The sequence below is a fragment of the Kogia breviceps genome, chromosome 8 (assembly GCF_026419965.1).
Source record: "Kogia breviceps isolate mKogBre1 chromosome 8, mKogBre1 haplotype 1, whole genome shotgun sequence".
In the NCBI taxonomy this organism is placed as follows: Eukaryota; Metazoa; Chordata; class Mammalia; order Artiodactyla; family Physeteridae; genus Kogia; species Kogia breviceps.
In genome coordinates, this window is record NC_081317.1 from 57,048,528 (window position 1) to 57,070,374 (window position 21,847).

The 21,847-nt window shown below is 39.8% G+C and overlaps 1 protein-coding gene across 16 annotated transcripts in view; it reads left to right on the top strand.

Annotated features, from left to right (window-relative positions):
- Window positions 1-21,847, top strand: part of BNC2 (basonuclin zinc finger protein 2) — a 423,886-nt gene that overhangs the window by 163,805 nt on the left and 238,234 nt on the right. For 8 of the 16 annotated variants that reach the window (XM_067041456.1, XM_067041447.1, XM_067041461.1 and 5 more), the window contains one exon: window positions 7,254-7,337. The exons of the other annotated variants lie outside the window; for them this stretch is intronic. In XM_067041456.1, the coding sequence (XP_066897557.1) occupies window positions 7,254-7,337 (84 nt within the window). The remainder of the gene's footprint in view (window positions 1-7,253; window positions 7,338-21,847) is intronic. 16 annotated transcript variants of the gene reach the window in all.

Consider the following 21,847-nt stretch of genomic DNA (forward strand, 5'->3'; position numbering starts at 1 on the left):
TATTGTCTGTCCCCAAATGATTTCCTTCTCATTTTTGCAGCATCTGTGGAGTTGCCCCTACCACTGCTCCTAAGGCGGCTTGCTCACTTGGGCTTTTTCTTGACATGCCGACTCTCCTTCACAGAGTGAGATTCTGGGAGATCCTGGATCTTATGCCCTGATGTTTGCTTCTTTGTTCTTCCTTCTTCCCTTGTTGTTTTTTTCCCCCTCCAGACATATCTCTTCTAAAACTAAGTTATCATCTAGAAAACTTTTGCCTTTCCAGTTCTTTTTTGATTTTCAAGTTTATTTAGGCCAGTGGTTCTCAAACTTTCATGCTTATCAGCATCACCTGGAGGGCTTGTAAAAACACCTGGCTGGGCTCTACCCTGCAGGGGGTCTGTCACAGGTAGGTCTCAGGTGGGGCTACAAATGCATTTCAAGCGAGTTCCCAGGTGATGCTAATAATGTTCCTGGGCTGAGAATACACCTTGAACCACTGACCTAGACTGTTGGTTGTCTATCAGTTTGCTGTCTAGTTTTGGGTTATTTTTTCCCAAAAGGGTAGGGCTTCTTCAGACTTTATTCACAAGTTCCCTGGAAACTCCTTACTTTTTCATCTTATATATATTTATTTTTTTACTGTAGTTAATTTACAGTGTTTCAGGTGTACAGCAGAGTGATTCAGTTATACACACACACACACACACACACACGCACACACACACTGATTTTCACATTCTTTCCATTATAGATTATTACAAGATATTGAACATAGTTCCATTTGCTATACAGAGGGTCATTGTTGTTTGTCTATTTTATGTATAGTCGTGTGTATTGGAAACTCATTACTTTTAATTCATAGGTCAAACCACTAGCATTTTCGAAAGAGAACTCAGAAAATTGCCTATGTTTTCATTGGGAAAGCCTTGGCTGGGGCAGGAGTGGCAGGGAGTGAAATGTATCTCTTCTTACTAGTTCCCCCAGAGAAGACTTCTGTGGTCATTCTCTCAGAGCCTAGACACATCTTCATAGTCTTTGTCAACACAGTGTAGGAAGCCGTCTACAGGTTGATGGAGCTGGCCCCTAATTGAGACCAATTGAATAGGTATAATTTTCAGTTTCCCTAATTCCTTATATTATTCCTTTGACACTTGAGTTTGCTTCCACTCCCCCCCCCCAAATTCCTTCCTTCACTGTCTCAAACTTCTCAGCCCTGATGGGAATGGTGTGCTGGGGGTCAGAGGGAGATATCTGGGGAAGTATTATTACCTGTGCTGTGTACCGACAGCCTGCTTAGTTAGGTGTTTTACCTGTCTCATCTCCTTCAACCTTGCCAACCCTACACAGTAAATATATTTACTCCCATTTTAGAGATGCAGCAAATAAGGCTCTGAATTGGTAATTAACTGACCAACTTCACAAGGTACTGCAGCTGGGGTTAAAACAGAGGTTTCACTCCAAAGCCAGTGCTCGTTGCATATTGCCTGCCTTTAGGATAGTTGGAGGTGAGACTTGAGGGCAGAAAGAAAGTTTATCTGGGCATATATATACATACATATATTTGAAATTTCACTTAATGTCAGTTATCAGACTTGGCGATGTTTATGCCCATGAGCAACAACCTGAGGTGTTCAGTTTCCAATGTACTGAATGACAAGAACGACTGTAAACCAGTTGAAAATAATCTCATTTTGTACTTTTCTTTCTTGAGTATAAAGTCCATCCGTGGCATAGGAGGAAATAACTTCATCCTCATTTTCTTCAGCGCTAAAACCCACATAAAACAAGAAGTGGAGAAATAGGTGAACTCTGTCAAATGGTAGGAGACTTTTCTAGTAAAACACTAGCATGGTAGTTCAGAGGACTACGTCTTCATGTCAGTTCTGTCCAACTTATCAAATGTGGAGGGGAGACCATAGTGATAGGCCTCAGTTTTCTTATTTAAAAATTAAAAGAGTGTGGTGGAAATTTCCTCCCCACCCCTTACTTGTCTGATAGGGGAATTAATAAATATTTTGTGTAAAGCGCTTTGAGGCTCTGTAAGAAAGATGCTGTGTAATTTTAGCATTATTCATGGTCCATCAGGCTCCTCAGGGTGTCACTGGGGAAGAGAGGTTTTTATCTTTTATCCTGCCTTTCACAGTATAAAAACAAGGTATTTTTGTTGTTGTTTGTGGCTTTGAAAATTGCCTGTAATTGTACCTGCAGTGGTTGCTCCCATCACAGGGCCAGGGCCCTAGCTCCCCCAAGAGGAGCAGCGCTCGAGGCAGAAAGAGACTGAACCTCACTTAGTTCCTGGCTCCTGTGAGGATGCTTTGCAACCCACCCCCACCCAGTAGTCTTCTGTGTCTGTCAGCCTGTTGAGTGGCAGAATCCCATCCTTAACCCTTTTCTGTTCTCTCTTCTCTCATCCTGATCCTGTAGTTCATTGTTCTGGGATGGCTCAGAGGGGACTGTCCACTGTCCTATTCAGTTCTTATGAAACATCTTGCTCGTCGTTCTCACCTTCCAACACCCTGCCTCATCTAAGGCCTCTGTAAGAACCAGCATATCTGGCCATTCTGTATTGGCAGCTGCATAAATACTGTTTTGACTCAGCAGTTCCTTTCTGATCATGAAGTGGTGTTTTTCATTCTTAAGCTTTAGGTTCTGTATATGTGGCCCTTCTGCGGCTAAGGCCTGGGGCTCCATGGTTGGGAAGGCTTAGGCCTGGAATGTTGTCTTTAGTTAAATCGTCACCTGAAAAATGAAGGTTGACGTTATCTGCACATCCAGCAACTTAGCTCACCTTATTTTTCTATTTATTCCTCTCACTTATTTGCTGTACTGCATTTAACATACATCCCGGTCTTTACAGTGTTGGGTAATTAATTTATTTCTTTATCTGCTCTTTGTCACAAGTGCTCTTGGCTAGCTTATTTTCAAATCCATTTCACTGAATGGTCTTCCTGAATTCTTTGCATTATCTGAGTATTTCCTCTTGTTGCTTGGTATCATCTAACCACTGACATGAGGCTGTTATTGCTTTTCTCTGGCTTAGAATGTAACAGAGCTTGTACCCAGCCATGTCCCTGAGTCCTCTCATGGGACTCTTTTGGGGTTATCTCTCTCCCTCTCTATATTTTTAAAAGCCAATTCTCTGTCTCCATTATTTTCTAAGTTCTCCTTGGGTTCAGATCCTTTCCTTCATACCTTCACTGCTAGACGGAAGCCACCAAAACACATACACTTCAGAACTGCTCTGGGCTTCTGGCCAGCTTCACCAAAGAGTTGAGATGGCATGGAAGTTAGTTAATTTATTTAGGCTCTGACTTTTTATAGCGCTTATCAGGCAAATGCCTGCCTGAATGTTTAATGTTTAAAAATAAAATTAAAGTTCAAATGGGCCCTGGCTTTGCAAGAAGCACCCCAGATTCTATAAGACCTTTTCTTGGTAACATGTTTCTTTTCCCAAGTTATCACTTCTGCCTCTCTTTCTTTCTTCATTTGTTGTTTTCCTTACATGTACCTTCTTCAAGTATTTTGAATGGCAGCTTCTATTTACAATGTGGAGGTTTTTATGTCTTCTTTTCAGAAATCTGGTCCCTAACAGTCTTTATGTATGATCTCAGTAAACAGAGAACGTGTGTGTGCGCGCGCGCGCGCGTGTGTGTGTGTGTGTGTGTGTGTAGGAAGCCTGCCATATTTCCTCCCTGCCCCACAGAAAATATGTTTTCTGGAAGCCCTTTTGACACTGAAGTGAATGCCCACTGGCCCTCCCTTGTTGAATTCTCCTGAGAGGAGAGAGAGAGAGAGGCCTTTATGCTTGTTGTCATATCTTTTGTTTCTGCTGATTATACACAAAGTAAGTTGTAAATAGCTCTCTCGCACACCGTGATTCCTTTGAGGTCTCTACAGGAGAGTAGATATGCACTCAGCTCCAGCTTCCCTGGGGATTCTAGAGGGTCCCTTTCAAGGCCTCTTACTTCCTGTTATAGCACCAGCTGAATGAAATTTAGATGAGTTCTAGACAATTACCATCCCATAATGAAACCTGTAGCCTACTGTTTAGAAATACTAGCTGATCAGTTTAGTTTTTTTCTTTGTTTTTAAATTAAATGTTTTTATTACTTTAAGAGTAAAGTATACAAAGATGCAACAAAGAATAAAAAGATAAAATGTCCCCTTAGTCCTCCTATGTTTCAGAGATCAAAATCACTGTGAACATTTTATGAAAATCACTGTAGAACTTTGTTTTAAAGTATGATGTTGAAATGCACACTAAACACTAGCATGAAGACAAGAGGATAAAATTGGAATTCTCCAAATCAGTTTGAGTTTTCAATTCCAATGAAAACAGAAGGTACACATCCTATTTTAGTATCTTAATTTAAAATGGAGTAATAATGAGTTAAATTCCCTGGCTGTCCAGTGTTTAGGACTCTGCACTTCCACTTCAGGGGGCGCGGGTTCGATCCCTGGTTGGGGAACTAAGATCCCGTATGCCGTGGGGCATGGCCAAAAAATTTTTAGGTCTGCCTTTTCTGTCAGGCATTTTTTGATTGCTTATGGATAGTTGGCTGACTGCTAAGGCTTCTGAATCAAAAGGCCTAATTGTCTAGGTGTGCTGAATTATACCTAATTAGGTTATCAAGCTTTTATATCCTGTGTATTTTCCTTGGGACATTTTGATGAACTGGAAACAGATATAGCTTGCCTTTCCCTCATACTTTTTCTCTGTCTGATAATTGATGACTCTAATTGTGGTGGGTGAGGTAGGGGGAGTATTGTTAGATGGTGAACTCATGAGTGAAACCATGTGGATTTTGGTTCAAATCTCAATTTTCTTCTCTTTAAGGAAGTCCGTTTTCACAGATCAGAAGGATTTTCTTTTCTGCTCAGAAATCCCCAGATTCTAAGATGGAGAACACTCTTCTCTTTCCTCCTAGTTCCTTTTTGTGATTTGGATAGCTGAAACATTCCAGTAGCCTGGCACAGTTTCCTTCCAACTTACTCACAGACCTTTTTGTTTTCTCTCAGCAACTGTGTATTTCTAAGTGTTTGAGGTTGTAATTGAGTGTAATTGTAGTTGTTTAACTTTCTCCATTCCTCTTGAGAGTGTTTATGAAATGCCTTCTGTGAGGGTAAAAAGGAACTAGACACTTTGTCTTTGTGACATGGTCAACTAATATGAAAGTAAGTGGCAATTGTTTTGTGTACATGAAATAAAGTATTATTTACACTTAATTTGCAACATATGCATTCTGGCTTACCTGCTGTAATCAGTTAAATAGTCATGTTTATTAAGGTTTTATAGGAAACTTTGGGGGGGGTTGTTTTGATATGGAATATTCTAAGTAATTTTTCCCCAATTCTTCTCTTGCACCCTAGGAAGAATTACTGTTGCACAACTCATTGGTGCCCTCACCATGTGTCAGTGTGGGGTGGGATCAGCATTGTTCTGTGGGTGACACAACACAGATACAGTGTCTCTATTCCTCTCCATGACCCGTTTCTTTCTCATTTCTCAAGTTAGAGGAGAAATCCCCTTTAACCTTGCTGATGTTATCCCAGACCAAAGAGATGAGTAGTAGGTCTTGATTTCTTGTGACACTTTCTTCATTTCCTTTAATTGTCTTCTTCGTAATTTCTGTCATATGAAACATCAACAAATGCCTCTAGAATGGATGTTACTAAAAGCAACTATTACATGTTTTTCATTAACTTCTTTGAAATATGTTCTCACTCTTTCTCATTTCTTAAGTTTGGGCTTTGTAATTTTCTAGCATGTGCCCCTGAGCTAGTTATTTACCTACTCTAAAGCTCTCCCGTTCTTGTGAAATGGAGATGCTCACATCCCATAAGATGCTTGAAAGGAAAAAAAGGGTTAATCTCGATGTAAGGTACCCACATGGTGGCTGGCACAACCGTAAATGCAACCTCCTTTGCCTTTCCTTCTCAGGCTCCAAATGAAGAAATTTGTGGGTAAAGAGTGGTTAATTTCAAAGATAGCTGATATTCTGTTGATGTCATTTTATGGAAATAGGCAGGAAGAAAGAATAAGACACTTGAAAAGAATAGGAAACTTGGACCTAAAAATGTTTGAAGAGTTGACTTTAAAAAAATGTTATATTCACTAGTAAACTTGCAAAATGGAGTTTACTGAAAGTTGTTTAAATCTGGAGAAGTGAACAGATTTGTGGGTCAAAAGAAAGAAGGAAATACCTTCTAAGACAGCATGCTTGGCTGAAAACTGATCTCTGAACAAAGAAAATTGATTGGCACAGATGATCCCAGTTGGAGTTAAAAAAATAAATAAAACAAAATACCAAAGGAGGGCTTTGAGAGGGAAAGAAGATACAGGTGAGATGAAACTGATTGATGGATTGAGATTCTGATACACATAGATAGTTGTATGATTAATGAAGGTTGTATGTGTTTGGAAATACTGAGTAGAGATTTAGAGAAGAATTGAAAAAGCAGAAAATAGGTTTCAATGGAATCTAAATTCTCTTTATCTTAAAAATTTTAAAATGAAGTAAGCATGTGACTAGTAAGTAGGTAATATTTCAGGATGAGAGTAACTAATTGTAATAGGTAGCTTAGTTTTGAAAGGGACTCTTAGCGGCTTTCGTTGTGGAATTCTAGTTACAGAGAAACACTTACTAAATCATAGCTTTTTTGTTGTTTTTAGTGTTAGAGCAGACATAAAATGAGCCTCTTAAATGTAGCTTAAATACAGTAAGTAAATAATACATGTTTATAAATAAATACTGGCCCATGCCAGGAATAGAAAAAAAATTTTTGAACTGGTATTTTAAGTGTGCAAAGGAACTTTAGGCATTATAGAATGCAGTTTTTTAATTCCCACGTAAGAAAATGCAAAGAGAAAAAAAGTCACCAATTTCAAGCAGAGATTCTGTTTCTTTTTCCCTTCCCTCATTTCCTCCCTTCCTTCCTTTTGACTTGCCTTCTTCTCTCCTCCTCCGTCTACAGTCCACGGATATTAAGTGCCTACTTTGTGCTACATTCTGTGGATACAAAGGGCAATAAAATTTGTGTGGATTTTTTTCTTTTTAGAATTTACCTTTTGGTAGTTAATAAACTTGGGTGTGTGATATTTACAATATGTGTGACCTACTGAGTGTCAAAAACCTGTGAAGCCGTGATGGAAGCCGTTCTGTTTCAGAATTGCAGTTGGGATGTCCCTGCTTTTGCCTGGGTCAAGTGTGTTTGTGTGCAGTTTTCAGCAGCCTCCACAGCCAGCATCTAACTTGGCCGTATTCCCCCAGGTTCCAGTGGCATGTGCTGGCAGAGTGCTGGGTGCAGACTTCTGCCCAAACCTGGAGGAACCAGACCAGAGGCTGGAAGTCCAGGTTGGAGTCTTACTGTTTTATCAGTGGGGGCGGGTGTGACAGTAACAGTGGTCTCTGAAGGCCGTGCAGATACATCAGATGCCATCAGGAGACAGGCAACTGCTGAGACAGGTATAACAGAGGGCCCAGTGTAGCATCTGTGCAGCAAAAAGTCCTTTTCAGGATAAGTTGTGTGTAACTAGAGATCGTTCATTTACTCATTCAAGAAATCAAGACTTAGTATGTACTGCAGTGAATTAAGAACTTGCTTTCTGAAGGCTGGCTACCTAGGTTGGCACAGTTGCTGTGAGATCTTTGGCAAGTCACTCAACCTAACTGGGCTTTTAGCTTTCTCATCTATGAAATGGAGATTTCCCACACTATGAGGATTAAATGTTCTAACACATGCCTAACAGTTAGCACAGGACCTGGCATGTAACAGGCACTCAGGAAATCTTAGCTCCCGTCTTTTCAAATCATCATTATCAAGTGCTAAGAATGATGCTAGGCTCTGGGGACACCTGGGGAGCCAGTCATGTTTCCTGCATTGTGGTCTCCCAGCTCAGGAGAACGGAAGCCATTCAGCTGGGTGCTGTATTAGAAAAATAGGACTTAATGATAAGTAGCTTCCTTCTTCATGGATTGGGAGATATGTCCTCTGGTGTAATATTAAGTTTATTTACAAAGCACATTTTTCATGAAAGTATTGACTTGGAATTCGTTGTGTGGTCTTGAGAAATTAGAAATGGTATGGTGTATTGCAGGTTAAAAATATAAATATGACATCCTGGTCAAAGGCCTATCTCCACTTCCAGGTACCTGTTAATAGTTATGGAAAGTGTGTGCCAATGATGCAAAGATGCAGGCTGAAGTTTCAATGTGGATGGCACCCCCTTGCATGGGCAAACCTATACTATTTTTTAGGGCCTCTATTTGGCGTCATTTTCTATATTTTGAGACTTAGGGGATGAGCATAGTGAGCTCAGTGTTAAAACATTTTTTTTTTTTTTTTTTTTTTTTTTTTTTTTTACTGATTTAGACACCCCAAATGAGAAAAGAGAATAGTTTAAAAAATGGACCTCACAGTGGGCATGGTGGCAGAAGTGGTGGTCGGAGGAGGTTTCAGTTTTTATGATACTCTGACGGGGACACCATCTCTTGCGCACCTGCTCTTGGCCTAGGGAAGAGCACCTGAGCTCAGCGGTGCCACAAGCTGGTACTGTCTGGGTGACATATGGCTATGATACAACAGAAAAGCAGGTGTGGCACGTATGAGACATGATCATGCGTTTCCCAGTTTTAGAAAGCGCACAGCTTGTGTGTGACACATATATGCAGAGTGATGGAGGACTTTTTGTGAAGAGTAGTCTGATCCTTGACCCCTTCGGGTAGGACGAGTGATGTTCTTCAGACACGTCACCTGGAATGGTCTGTCATGGGTGGTTGTTGGATAATCTGTTTTTGAACCTTGAGTTATGGAGCAAAGAGCGATGGGTTTTGCAGATGTGGGTGCGTGAAATAAAACTGAAAGAGACCAATGGAGCACTTTACTTCGACATACCAAGGGAGAAAATGTATATTTACACGTTGAAATGAAACTGTCATTGTAGGTAGCTAAACAGATTGTGGAGTTGACAATTCAGCGAGGGCCTTGCAAAGAAGACCAAGTTACTGGGCAAAGAAAAAGTGCTCATTTTACTGGATTCCTCATATTGCAACAGCATTTTGGTGGACTGAGTGGAAAAGATGAATATGTGAAAAGATAGTCAACTAGAAAGCATTGGTGATTTAACTGGGACCCACTTGAACCATTTCTTTCTCTCTTTTCTCCTCTTCTTTTCTAATTATGGCTTCCATACATTTTAATAATATCTGGTACATATTCATATTATGTCCGTCATAATAAACTTGACACTTAATATATTCTTCACCAGCTAACAGTTCCAGGAGTAGCTTAGAGTCCTTTCATTTTTGCCATGGCATGTGCATTCTGGTCTTTTTTTTTTTTTTTTTCCCCATCAAGTGAGCCATTTCTTATTTTTTAGTCCAACTCTACACTCCGGGGAACTCATCATAGGACTTGCCAGCGTCGTTTACTTTTCCTTCTTGGATCTCAGACTTTCCCCCAGGGCCAGGCATTATAACCACGAGAGGGTTTTATGTTTGGCCTCTTGATTCTGAGAATAATCTCTTGTACACCTCGATTTAGGAGCTCTGGCTTGTTTATATCCTTTCCTGTGAAGGATTTTCATTTAGACACACAGTACCCATATCTAGTTTACTTTTGTATTTTTACCTGACATGAATTCTCAGGACTGATGGAGCCCCTTCCTCTTCTTACCTTCTTTCTTTTAACCCTTTCCTTTTAATCCTTAAAATTTCAGATGACTTAGCAACTTTTTCATTTAATAATCCCAAGATCCCTGACACTCTTTCATGAATATATCCTTGGTTTTGAATGACTGTCATTGTTGAAGTCTGAGCATGACTTGACTTTTGCAAGGGCATCTGCTGTCTTTTTTGTGTTAATATACCTGATTTAGAAAAGTAGCTGGAAATCCAGACTTTGATTTACTGTCTTAACTTTCTTGATTTTCTTCAGTGGCTTTTGAAGTACATATGAAACTGTGTACTTTCTTTAGCTCTGGAGGTTAACTGATGCATAGGCTCCCAAAATTTCCTCTTATATAATTATTTTATGGGAATTTGTTATTCTAGTTTAGACCTCCCTTAATTGCTGTTAAATATTTTATTTTGTTTTATTTATTTTTATAACTTTATTTATTTTTGGCTGCATTGGGTCTTTGTTGCTGCGCGTGGGCTTTCTCTAGTTGTGGTGAGACAGGGCTACTCTTTGTTGCAGTGCATGCGCTTTTTGTGACAGTGGCTTCTCTTGTTGTGGAGCGCGGGCTTCAGTAGCTGTGGCACATGGGTTTCAGTAGTTGTGGCTCTCAGGCTCTAGAGCGCAGGCTTCAGTAGTTGTGGCTCACGGGCTAAGTTGCTCCACGGCATGTGGGATCTTCCCACACCGGGGCTCGAACCTGTGTCCCCTGCATTGGCAGGCGGAGTCTCAACCACTGCACCCCCAGGGAAGTCCCAAATATTTTTTTTTTAATCATAAAAGTGACTGTTTTTGTCTCACTGTGCCTCATCGTGTATTGTTACAGTTAGCCTAGCACAGTTCCTTTCCTGGTTGGGAATTCAAGATGTGGGGTTTGACTTGGTATTTTTCACCACTAAAGTGCTTAGAAAATTAGAGTAAATAGTGAACCAATATTTCAGTACCCGATTAGACACAATTTACTGTGATGTTTCATAAAGCACAGACTCCTTTCTTCTATGAACGCATGAAGGATCACTTTTTTTCCCCCAGACATAGTGGGGTGCAAATGTAAATTTCCATAAAATTTAAATGAGGTGCTTCCTGTAATTAATGAACAATTGTGGCTGCTGTCTAGTCTACATTGTAATTAACCGTGATCAGGCTTGTTTAGTGATGACACTGTTCCTGTAATAATTTGACAAGCTACTGTGAATTTGCCAGGTTGTTAAACAACCTGCAGCATTCACTTACAGAATCACAGGGACGGCGGCGGCTGCTAGTTAAATGCAGCATAAGGGCGAAGCAGAGCTGCCCATTGAAGTCTATCGATCACCACGAACAGGTTTACATTCCTGTGATTTGGGAGAAGTTAATTAACTTTGTGTGGGTTGTTTTGAAAACTTTTTATTACATGGTAAATCGAATGGGGCAAAGCTGGTCATTTTTGTGAACTCATAATGAAGCTAACCAATTTTCTATATTGTTATCATCCATACGGACATCTGGAAGCTGAGGTTTCCCCCTTCCCACCCTGTTAAATAGATGTAATATTTTAAACAACAACAGCAACAAGCTGTTCCCTCCCCAAATTTATTCCCAGCATCTCTCAAATACAAGTTGACTTTTTTATTGAGTGTGTGTGTGTTAGGAAGAGCAGATGACCTTGTGCCCAGCACAGTCCTGTCACAGGGAGAGGGAACCATCTAAGGGGACTGGTAGCCGTGTCCATAGTCACTAGCGCACCCGCCTGCCTGAGCCCCCCTTAAGGTTAAGAACTGTTCAAAACGTTACTGTCTAGTTACTGTGGTGTCTTTCATTCAGATTCTGTTTATTGACTAAACCACAAGGATTCCTGCCCAAAGTACCAGGCGGTCTATGCTTGACTGATTTTGATTTTCTAACATCAGCCCTAGGGTTTATTTGAAAAATGTACATACACTGCAGCTTTAACAAGTCAAGTGACTGCATGTTTTTGACCATGGAGTTGAGTATATCTGAAGATCATTAAATTTAGAGGGGAAAGGAGGGGTGGAGAATAAGTGTAGTAGTCATTGTACCATTGCAAAGAGAGAGAGAGAGAGTGTGGGTGTGTGTGTGACACATGGTTTTTGTCTTTTCATCTTCTCCAAGAGCCAGAAAGTTTCCTGCCGTTCTCTTTCCAGCTATTGACAAATGATTGCCAGATGTGAGATCTTTGCCGTGCTCTTTCCCTCAGCAAACCTGCAGCGATGGGATATTTGATTCTCCCTTGCCCATTTCATCTCCTTTCCACATCTGCCAGGGACACACAAGCAATACATCCCTACATGAGAGTTTAAAGTTTATTCAGCTCCTTTTTCCCCTCCGATAAAATGTGTTTGGAGACAACACAATGAGGTCCATATGACTTTCTCCCAACCTCACTGTATGAAATTAGTTGTTTATTTTACTTATCTACCTCTCAGTAATTGAACGATTTCATTTTAGTTTCGGTCCATGGAAAATTTGATGCAACTCTGGGAATGCTAAGAGTTTCCTATTGTTGTCTGCTCGCTGCAAGTATACCATCATCACAACTTCTCTCTGATCGTCTCAATTCTGATAAAAACTAGACTGGTGGTTTCTATGGACTTCCTAGGAAAGTAGTTTTAATAAACAACTGTCAAAATACTAAGTGTAGCATGTCTAGTAAAATTCAGTAGTCATTTAAAATCTAAAAAGTCATCCATGAGGGAGAAAATTCAACTTGTTTGGCTTGATTAGCTTACCTTGTATTTGTGTCCGTTGTCAAAGTTGTTATGGATAAGGTCCTAGTTTTAATCCCAAATAGCTTATAAAAGAGAATGTATAGTGAGTTTTGAAGGTATCTGAAATTAGCCTGTGTAGGCCACACACATAATCATTAACATGCACGGAAGCCTTTTGCATCTGCTTGGAATCTCTGTTGATACTGATTTTTTTTTTCTCGTCTTAGTTTACAAATATTTTCCAAAGTGCTCTTATAGCTTATGTTCATACTATAGGGTGGGCTGACACAGGTGGCCTTTCAGTTTTTCTATTACACTTTTTGGCAAGTGAAAAGGCCCCTTACTCCCTGAATAAGATCAGCATTTTAATTTTTTTTAACATTTAAAAAATAATCCATAAAATGTCTGCCACATGTTCCCTAGCTGATGGAAATGTTTTCCAAATTAGAGTGTAGTATTGGATTCTTATTGTAAGAGTGCTAGCATGTTTACTATTTCTGCTACCATTTTAGCTACCTGTCATTGTACAAATTTAGCTTTTTGTGTGTGAAACTCAAATGATGAATGTAAGATAATTACTATTTATGAATTTCTGAGGAAAAATAGTTTTGTTTTTTTACTGTTAAGAAAGCAAATGGCTTTGCCCCTGTGAGACTCAAAATAGGAAAAATGTGGTCTCTTTTTCATTCTGTTCTTTAAAAAAAAAAAATAACAAAGCAACAACAAACAAAACCTAACAAGAACAAAAACAAAAAGCCAACAGCCCCTGAAAAGAAGAAATCCTGCTTAAGCCTAGGAAGAAGAGGTCAACCAAACTCATGAAGATGTATACATGGAATGTCTGTTACTTTTTGTCTGTCAATTAGATTATACCCTAGTAAAGCTTAACAGAGAATAAGGGGCACAACTGCTTACCACAAGTTGCCAAAATGTTGCATATTTCTGTGGGAGGTGTCTATTGAACAGGAGAGAAAATAATCGTACTTGAATAAAGTGTTCACTCTTAGAAAACAAGGCGGTGATCTTGATGGGGGGAGTAAGTTTAAACAACACCCCCCAACACAAAATTACCATGACCAACAAGGATCCCTGTGGAAAAACTGATGTTTTTGTTGTCCTTCGACGGTGCCCGAAGACTGACACCAGGCCAGGCCCTCAGTGGATGCCAGTGGCTGGGAAGGTGGAGGCAAAGAGTGCTTTCACAAGACGGCAAGGTTAGGATAGCTCCTGTGGCGGCACCAGGTCCCTTCAGACTTAGGTCGTGTCTTGGGACTTGCTGTCGCTAACGCACTTGCTGGTCTCTTGTGCCTTCCTGCCTTTTCCTCTACATGGTTAGAGCCTGGGAGGCAGAGAGGTGTTAAGCAGTGGAGGTGCCATCTAGCCCGAGTGCCTAGGGAACATCCTTCAGAGGACGACCTGTCACCAGCCGTCAAAGAGGAGAGTGGCTTTGTGGTCTCTGAACATCTGGCCGTGCTGCACAGGAAGCTGAGGGGGTGTCATTAATTGTGATGAAATAATTTAAACCATCAGGAATAAATGAGGCTGTTAAGCTAAGTTCAGATTCCATTTGCCGTGCACATGTGTCTAGCAGCCTGTGTGCAGTTAAAAAAAAATTGAATTATATTAGCTCATGAGTAGAAGTGAAATGGATACTGTAAATGAAACAAGTTGCTGTGTGGTGATGACACAGTGTTGAACCACTTCATAGAATTACAGTTTGTAGGATCAGTATATTGAGAGTGGTACAGTATTTAATGAATTTAAAAAAAAATAAATTTATTTATTTATTTGTTTTATTTTTGGCTGCCTTGGGTCTTTGTTGCTGCGCGTGGGCTTTCTCTAGTTGCCGAGAGCGGGGGCTACTCTTCGTTGCAGAACACGGGCTTCTCATTGCAGTGGTTTCTCTTGTCGTGGCGCACAGGCTCTAGGCACGCGGGCTTCAGGAGTTTGTGGCACGTGAGCTCAGTAGTTGTGGCTCACGGGCTCTAGAGCGCAGGCTCAGTAGTTGTGGCTCACGGGCTTAGTTGCTCTGCGGCATGTGGGATCTTCCTGGACCAGGGCTCAAACCCGTTTCCCCTGCATTGGCAGGCGGATTCTTAACCACTGCGCCACCAGGGAAGCCCCATGAATTTTTATATGAAAGGATTCTTAAGGTATTGAGAGAGATAGTCAGGACCAGTGGTTTATTGGAGCACAGAGAGGATGGGTAGGTGGATGGGTATAAAAAAGTAAGCCTTCGGGCCAAGGCGGTCGGGTGGACGGGCTTCTTAGTCTGCTAAGCCAGGCTGAATTGATGCATGGTGGACCTTTCCATAGATTCTGGCTTTGAGTCAGTATTGGGTGCCATTGCTCCGCCTATGTACTCCAGGCTGGAGGACGATTTCTCTCTGATGACCAACTTTGGACGTCCCTTTGAGGCTTCCAGCACTTTGGGCACATCTGTGTTGTTTTCTTCAGAATGAAAACAACTCTCTTTGGTGATAGATGACTCCTCCAGCAGATGAACGTATTTTTAAGGCTTTGCATCATCAGTGAAGACTGATTTCAAGTGTAATTTTCAGGCACAGTGGCAAGAGGCAGTCTTCACTTCTTTACAAAGGCAAGACTGTCAGGTTGGAATGTCAGGACATCCCTGAGGTTTTGAGCACTAAACTGAGCAATGACGTGTAGGTTCCAAAGTACATTTCTAAAGTCATTCCTTTTATACATGAGCAGAGTCTTCAAATTTGAACTTTTATTTAAAAATAAACACAGGAATCTGAAAACTAAAATGAGGCTGTTTAGATACAGGAAACATTTTTAAAAACTGTTGGAGAAGTCATCCCTCTAGCAGGCGGAGACGATGGTCCAGAGCCCTGGCAAGCCTTGGACAAAAGCCATATTGTTAGCTGTGTCTTATCTCACTTTGCCCTATCCATCCCCTTGCTACCTCATTGCCTTTCTCTCTCCCCTGTTGTGTATCTCCTTTGTCTTTTCCATTTTCTCTTTTCCTTTATTCTCACTTATTTTTATCCTTTCTCTTTACAACCTGTTCTCATTCTTCATCCTCCAAAGAAACGAACTGCAATTCTGTTTTCATTTATAGTGTTACTTTTCCTGCTACTAGTTAAAAGATTAATATTTTTTTAAAAAAAATTATTTATTCATTTTTATTTTTGGCTGTGTTGGGTCTTCGTTGCTGCACGCGGGCTCCCTCTAGTTGCGGTGAGCGGGGGCTACTCTTTGTTGTGGTGCACGGGCTGCTCATTGTCGTGGCTTCTCTTGTTGCGGAGCACGGGCTCTAGGTGCGCAGGCTTCAGCAGTTGTGGCACGTGGTCTCAGTAGTTGTGGCTTGTGGGCTCTAGAGTGCAGGCTCAGTAGCTGTGGCGCGTACGGGCTTAGTAGCTTCGCGGTATGTGGGATCTTCCCAGGCCAGGGCTCAAACCCGTGTCCCTTGCATTGGCAGGCGGATTCTTAACCACTGTGCCACCAGGGAAGCCCTAGGTTGCATTTTAACGTAAACTTGTATATGACCATTGGTGAATTTTTTTAAGGAATGTGAATGAACCTTGATTAGCTTTTTTTAAAAAGGAATGCAGACTACTCACTAAATTATCCCTTTACCTGGACGCTTGAATGGAATTGTCAATGAAAGCCAGAAATTTGTGGTTCTGAGTCACCATCTTCCTTCTTCCTCAACATAGAAGGAAGACATTCAAATCAAAACACTTGCGTTTCCTGATGTCTAATAGAGTAACCAGTAGTTAGGATAATGCTCCTTGTGTGTTTTGATCTTTGGATTTCATTTTAATTCATGTAATAGAGTAGGAAGACTTGGGTTCTTCAGATCTATCTTCTTGGCATTGTTGGAAGGATTGAAGGAGATGATGTGTGCGGGGGGCACTGTGCCTAGTACTTTGCAAATAGTGATGTGACTGCATTATTTGTTATTATATAAATGTATCAATTGTACTAGCATCTGTTGGCTAAGCAGGTAAAAATTAAGAATAAATGTTTCTCCTGAAAATTTCACACATCTCTACTATTTAAATGTTATTCACCTTTAAAAAGTTTTATAATTCTTCCCCCAAGAATAGGGAATGCAAGGTGAACATGGGAAATTTTGAACAAGATACCTATGTTTTTCTTTCTTTACTTGGAAGAAATCACTGCATTCTGTAGAACATTTATTTGTTTCTCAAAACAAATAAGAAAATCATAGTATAGAAAACAAACTCATGGTTACCAAAGGGGAAACGTGGGCAGGGGATAAATCAGGAGTTTGGGATTAACATACACATTACTATATATAAAATAGATAATCAACAGGGACCTACTGTATAGCACAGGGAACTCTACCCAATATTCTGTAATAACCTATATGGGAAAAGAATCTTAAAAAGAATGGATATATGTATAGGTATAACTGAATCACTTTGCTGTACACCTGAAACTAACACAACGTTGTAAATCAGCTACACTCCATTATAAGATAAAAGTTAAATTAAAACAAAGAAAATGATAGTATACTCAGTAGTTGCTTGAAGTTTTCTCTTGCAGGTGTTGTAGTAAATACAGATAAAAAGCAGTTTCATGAATGTAAGTCCACCACCCCCACTCTACACCTTTTTATTTTGATGGTGTGTGAACTGGATGCCCCTACATTTTGGGGGACCTTCTTTATTCTTCTGCTGTTATTACTCTCACTGTCTGCTTAAGTAGTAGTAAATTTGTAAATTCTGTGTCTTGAATTGTATATTTCAGGTACATTATAGATTAAATAAATGTTGGTTGAATGGCCTGAGAAGTGCATTTTGCATCCTGTCTCAATACCACTGTTTCTGTGAGAGGATATTATCTAGATTTCAGGTGACCAGCTTAACCTAAGCTGTTCTTGTTGGGAACCATCAGTATTAACATAAACTTATTTTTACCTTATGTAAGTTCCTTTGTCATAATAGCGTCGTTGATGCTTCATAGAGGGAGAAAGAAAAGACAAGAAAACACGGAAGTATTTTAATTCTTCGCTTCAGTAGAGAGAATTATGTGTTTGGGGGTGTGTGCATGTATATGGATTTTGTATATACATACAACATATATCTCATTACATACATATCCACATATTTTCTTTGTTTACAAGAATAACTGGTGATGTTCTGTTTGATTATTTTGTTGGAGTTAGGCATAACACATAATTTACATTGAGAACACATAGTCCCTCTACCTCCACCCGCAAAAAAAAGAAAAAACTTTTGTTTGGGTGGATAATGGAACCTCAGTTTGTGTGTGAGATTTTTAGGACTCAGTATTTTTTTCATGTGGTTTCAAAATTTAAACCTGGAAATCATCTGAAGTTATGTAATGTAATGTCTCCATCTTATAGATTTGGAAACTGAGGCCCAGAAATTTTAAAAGGCTTGCCTCAAATTACATAGTAAAAATTCTCCATTTCTCACATCTGAAGAATGGAGTTACCCAAGAATATAAAGTTGTTACTCTTTAATGTTCAATACATGCCAGTGGAGTTTCATGGAGTGTGGAAGCAGACCAAGTCCCCTTGAAATCATTGTTATTATAAAAACCACCTTTAAGTGCCTTTTTGGGATGGTACTGTGTTTGCATCCTATAAAAAGTGAGTTGAATAGACAGAGTCTCTGCCCTCTAGAAGTTTATAATCAAAAACAGATAATGTAGCTGACGTCTGTTATTGTATTAATGTCCTACAAATAAACATTGATCAAATACATAAATAAAAGTTTTATATCAGAGACAAGTAAAAACCCTGTTTGCTTGCCTGATTCACCCCAACACTGAAACCATCCGTGGAAGTTGTAAAATGACTAAGCTGGACTAATCCTGACACCAGGATATTCCTGTAGGTTGTTATTTTTTAAGGGTTTTCATGGGGTGCTGGCATTACCATCATGTCACTGATAGCTTATTGTGAGTGGGTCTAGATTCAGAAATGTTGTTTTTATCTTTCTGGTTAAATAATTGGAAAGAATTGAATTTTCCTCCCTCTATGGATTTTTCTCATTTCTGCGATACCTGCTATTGTAAGCCAGCATTCTGGAGTGTACTTTACAAAAGGTATCCAAGTCCCCCATGTTAATAGAAATGATATGTTTTTAAAAACTAACAGCCCCCCCCCAAGTCACTAGAAAATGCATTAAAACAAATATAGGAGTTTAGGATTGATGCTGTAATGAGATGAACTTATATATCCAAAAGGCTTTGAAGGGAATATTGTAAGAAGAGGTAAGTTCACAACTTTGGAATGAGCAGATCTGGTTGTAAGTTTGAGTAAAGCTATACCAACTAAAATTAAGCATTATAAAAGTTGGCAAGGGAGATAAATATTGAGTTTGATCAAATATTTTCTTTCTGCATGCTTCAACTTTAATGCAAGGTATTTTAACAGTCACTTCAAAAATGAAGTGTGGGGAAACTAAAACAGCAACATCGGGAAGTCTAAACGTGAACCCATAACAAAGTTCAAGACATTAAAAAAATAGCTGTCCCTACCCTAGTGTGGGTGTCTGTGTAAATTAAACCATGTGGGTGCATAAATTAATTAGAAGCACACTGATATAAATCAAACTTATTTGGTACACTGATGAAATGAGCATTGTTTATAAGGTTATCTTGTTATTTAATCTCTTCTATATAAACCTGGCTGGTTAGAATTCTGAAGTAATAATACAATTAATGTGATGATGGTATACTTTTTCTTAGTACAGGCCTGATCCTGTAGGCCTTTCTTGACTGGGGTTTGTGAATATAGAGGACCATAAGAACTGGAAATTTTAATTAGCAAGAATGTTCCTCCTTTCCCCCTCCAGTTGTGTGGTTTTTTTTTTTTTTTTAATCTCAGGATGTTCCCTGGATAGTTTATTCTTTTTGAACCACTAATCTACTGACCCCAGAAGAAGGAACTGCCTTTAGATATTATTTTCTCAAAACTGTGCAAAGTTCATTATGAGAGCTACCTGCTGTCTTCCAGCTATACTCTGCTGTGCCACTGGGTCTCAAATAAAGAGAAAGTTTTACTTACAAATGAAGCCATTAGGAATTTCTTGAATAAACACAGTTTTTTTTTCTTTGATGTGCAAAGGAATTTTGTTTATAACTATTAGTCATATAAGTCCATGTCTAACACATGCAAGGAACATTTGTTATCTTTTGTATGAAATGGAAAGTACTCTTGTCAGCTAGAGAGTAGAAAACAGAAACACTTTTTAAAAAAGCTAAACAGAATCCTAGTGCAAAAGAAAATTGTTAGTGTCATTATTTAGTATTTGATTCAGAACTTTTGCTTGGTATTTTTTTCCCTTATTTACCCTGCCTACTTTCCTAGTTTGCCACCCCCCAGACTCCATGAAGTTGGTTTTTTTATGTCTACAAATGAAAACTTGGCTTATGGGAAGTTAAATCAAAGCTGTGCACTTTATTGACCTTGCTCTCAGGTTGCTTACCTACTCCATGGCTTTCTTTTATTCTTTAACAGAACTTGACAGTGGTGTCCAATAATTTAACTAAGGAATTGCAGGAAAAAAAATGTCACAGGTAATTCCCTCTTGATTTATTTTTATGAATGGAGGCTGATGGCTTGTTGTTTCTACTTAATCTCATTTAGAGAATGGATTTAGAACAGGGTCCTTTTAGGATTATGCACAGGGCAATTAGGAATGTGTATCATAGAATCTTAATGGTGATTTCATTTTGCCCTAAATGGTTAGATGTTTTCTTCCATCTCTACTGGTCTATGTTGATGTTAAACATTTCCAAATTGACAAATCAGCTATTTGGATATATTACTTTAAAGATTTTTGTCTTATCTTCATTGCAATGCCACACATCTCCATTTCAACAGTGATTATGATGCCATGGCAGCATCCCCTGGCTGTTAGCAGAATACGTAGTATTTCTGTGGTTTTGTGAATCAGTAACCACTAAAAGATTTCAGACCCATCACCTATGAATGCTTTGTGTAGAGTTTGCTTAATGAGTGCAAATGTGGCATAAGACAACCTCAACAGTACGTGTAAGGATACATTTTCACTGTTAACACTTGGCTCTGTCCTGGATTATGCAACTTGGATTTTCAGTCACTGTTGAACTATGCAGATATATCTGATGGAGTTTGGGTCTGTTTCCTGGAAGCCTTTCAGGACAATACTTGTGAAACCAGTATTGAAATCAGGGGATCTGCTGATCAGAGTCAGGCATATGGTGGGACATGGTGCCTTCTGGGTTGAAGAGGTGACTAACAGTAGGCCGACTGTTCTGCTCTGCTTGCTTACTTGAGCTTGCTTCTCAGATCTGATAGGAAGCATGTTTCAAAGAGCTGAGAAGGCAATATGGGCTACCTGCCCTTTTTCTAGCTGAGGGTGATGCGTATGACCAGAGTGGGTGAGAAGCTCTGGGGTATAGTCTGGGTCCTGTTGAATAGAAGCCCTGGTGGTAAAAGTAAAGGGCTATAAGTTATACCCTTCAGAATTTTTCTGATGAGTATAGCTTCTCCATGGGCTGTCTATTCTATGGGGTGGAAAGATTTAGCTTTCCTGTGCTTTCCTAGTTTCTTTCCCTAAACGTTTATCTTTTCTTTTTACTGTGAATTATGTCACTTATCTCTTCCTTCATTTTGATACAGTCAGATACTATGTTATCTTAGGATCTTTGGGAAGCTGACTTAACCTAGGTCCCCCTGCAAACAGATCCTGAGACAGTGCCTTTCATGAAGGTACTTAGTTCGGGTAGATCCCAGAGTAGGAGTGAAGGACCTGGGGAAACCAGTACAAAGATGAATCACTGAAGTACTGCTGTTAATGGTGCTTATTCTCATTTGGGCCTTCAGAGGTACCTCATGAATATGCCTCCGCCCAAAATAAAAAGGGAAAATGTTTACCCATTTGCTCTCATTCTCAGTTGAGCAGTGTGGCCCTGGGAGCATTCATTCTCCACACTTCTGATGTGTGCCTGTGCATCCTCCTCCAGGTTGTCAGGAATTGTGAGGCACACGGGGCAAACTCAGAGCACGATGCTAATTAGCTACGAATGGGGGAAGTGGTTGACGTGGCTAGAACAGGTGGTGAGACAGAAAGGTTTTTTGGTAGTGCAGGGGAGGAGCCTGCTCTAGGGACTGATGCAGTGTTTTCAGGGTGGCTCTAAAACCTAGAGCCCTCTGGAGTATTGTCTGTGCTGAATCCCTCATTTGCTGTAGCATGCTTCTCAGGTGAGTTCAGGTGCTTTTACCTCCACTTTGTTGTTAGAAAGGAACGTTGACATTTTCCTAATAACTTCACCATACCACTTGAAAAATTCCCCACTAGGACCAGAGTGATCTGGAATAGGTAATGCATTTCCCTAGCATGGGTACAGTTCCATTGCTTTATCCACATGGAAGCACAAACATTTATAGGCCTTATCTCAATTATATACCCTATCCTTGATTTTGGAATGGGGGAAAATTGTTAACCGTTCAGCTACTCTTACTATTCTTC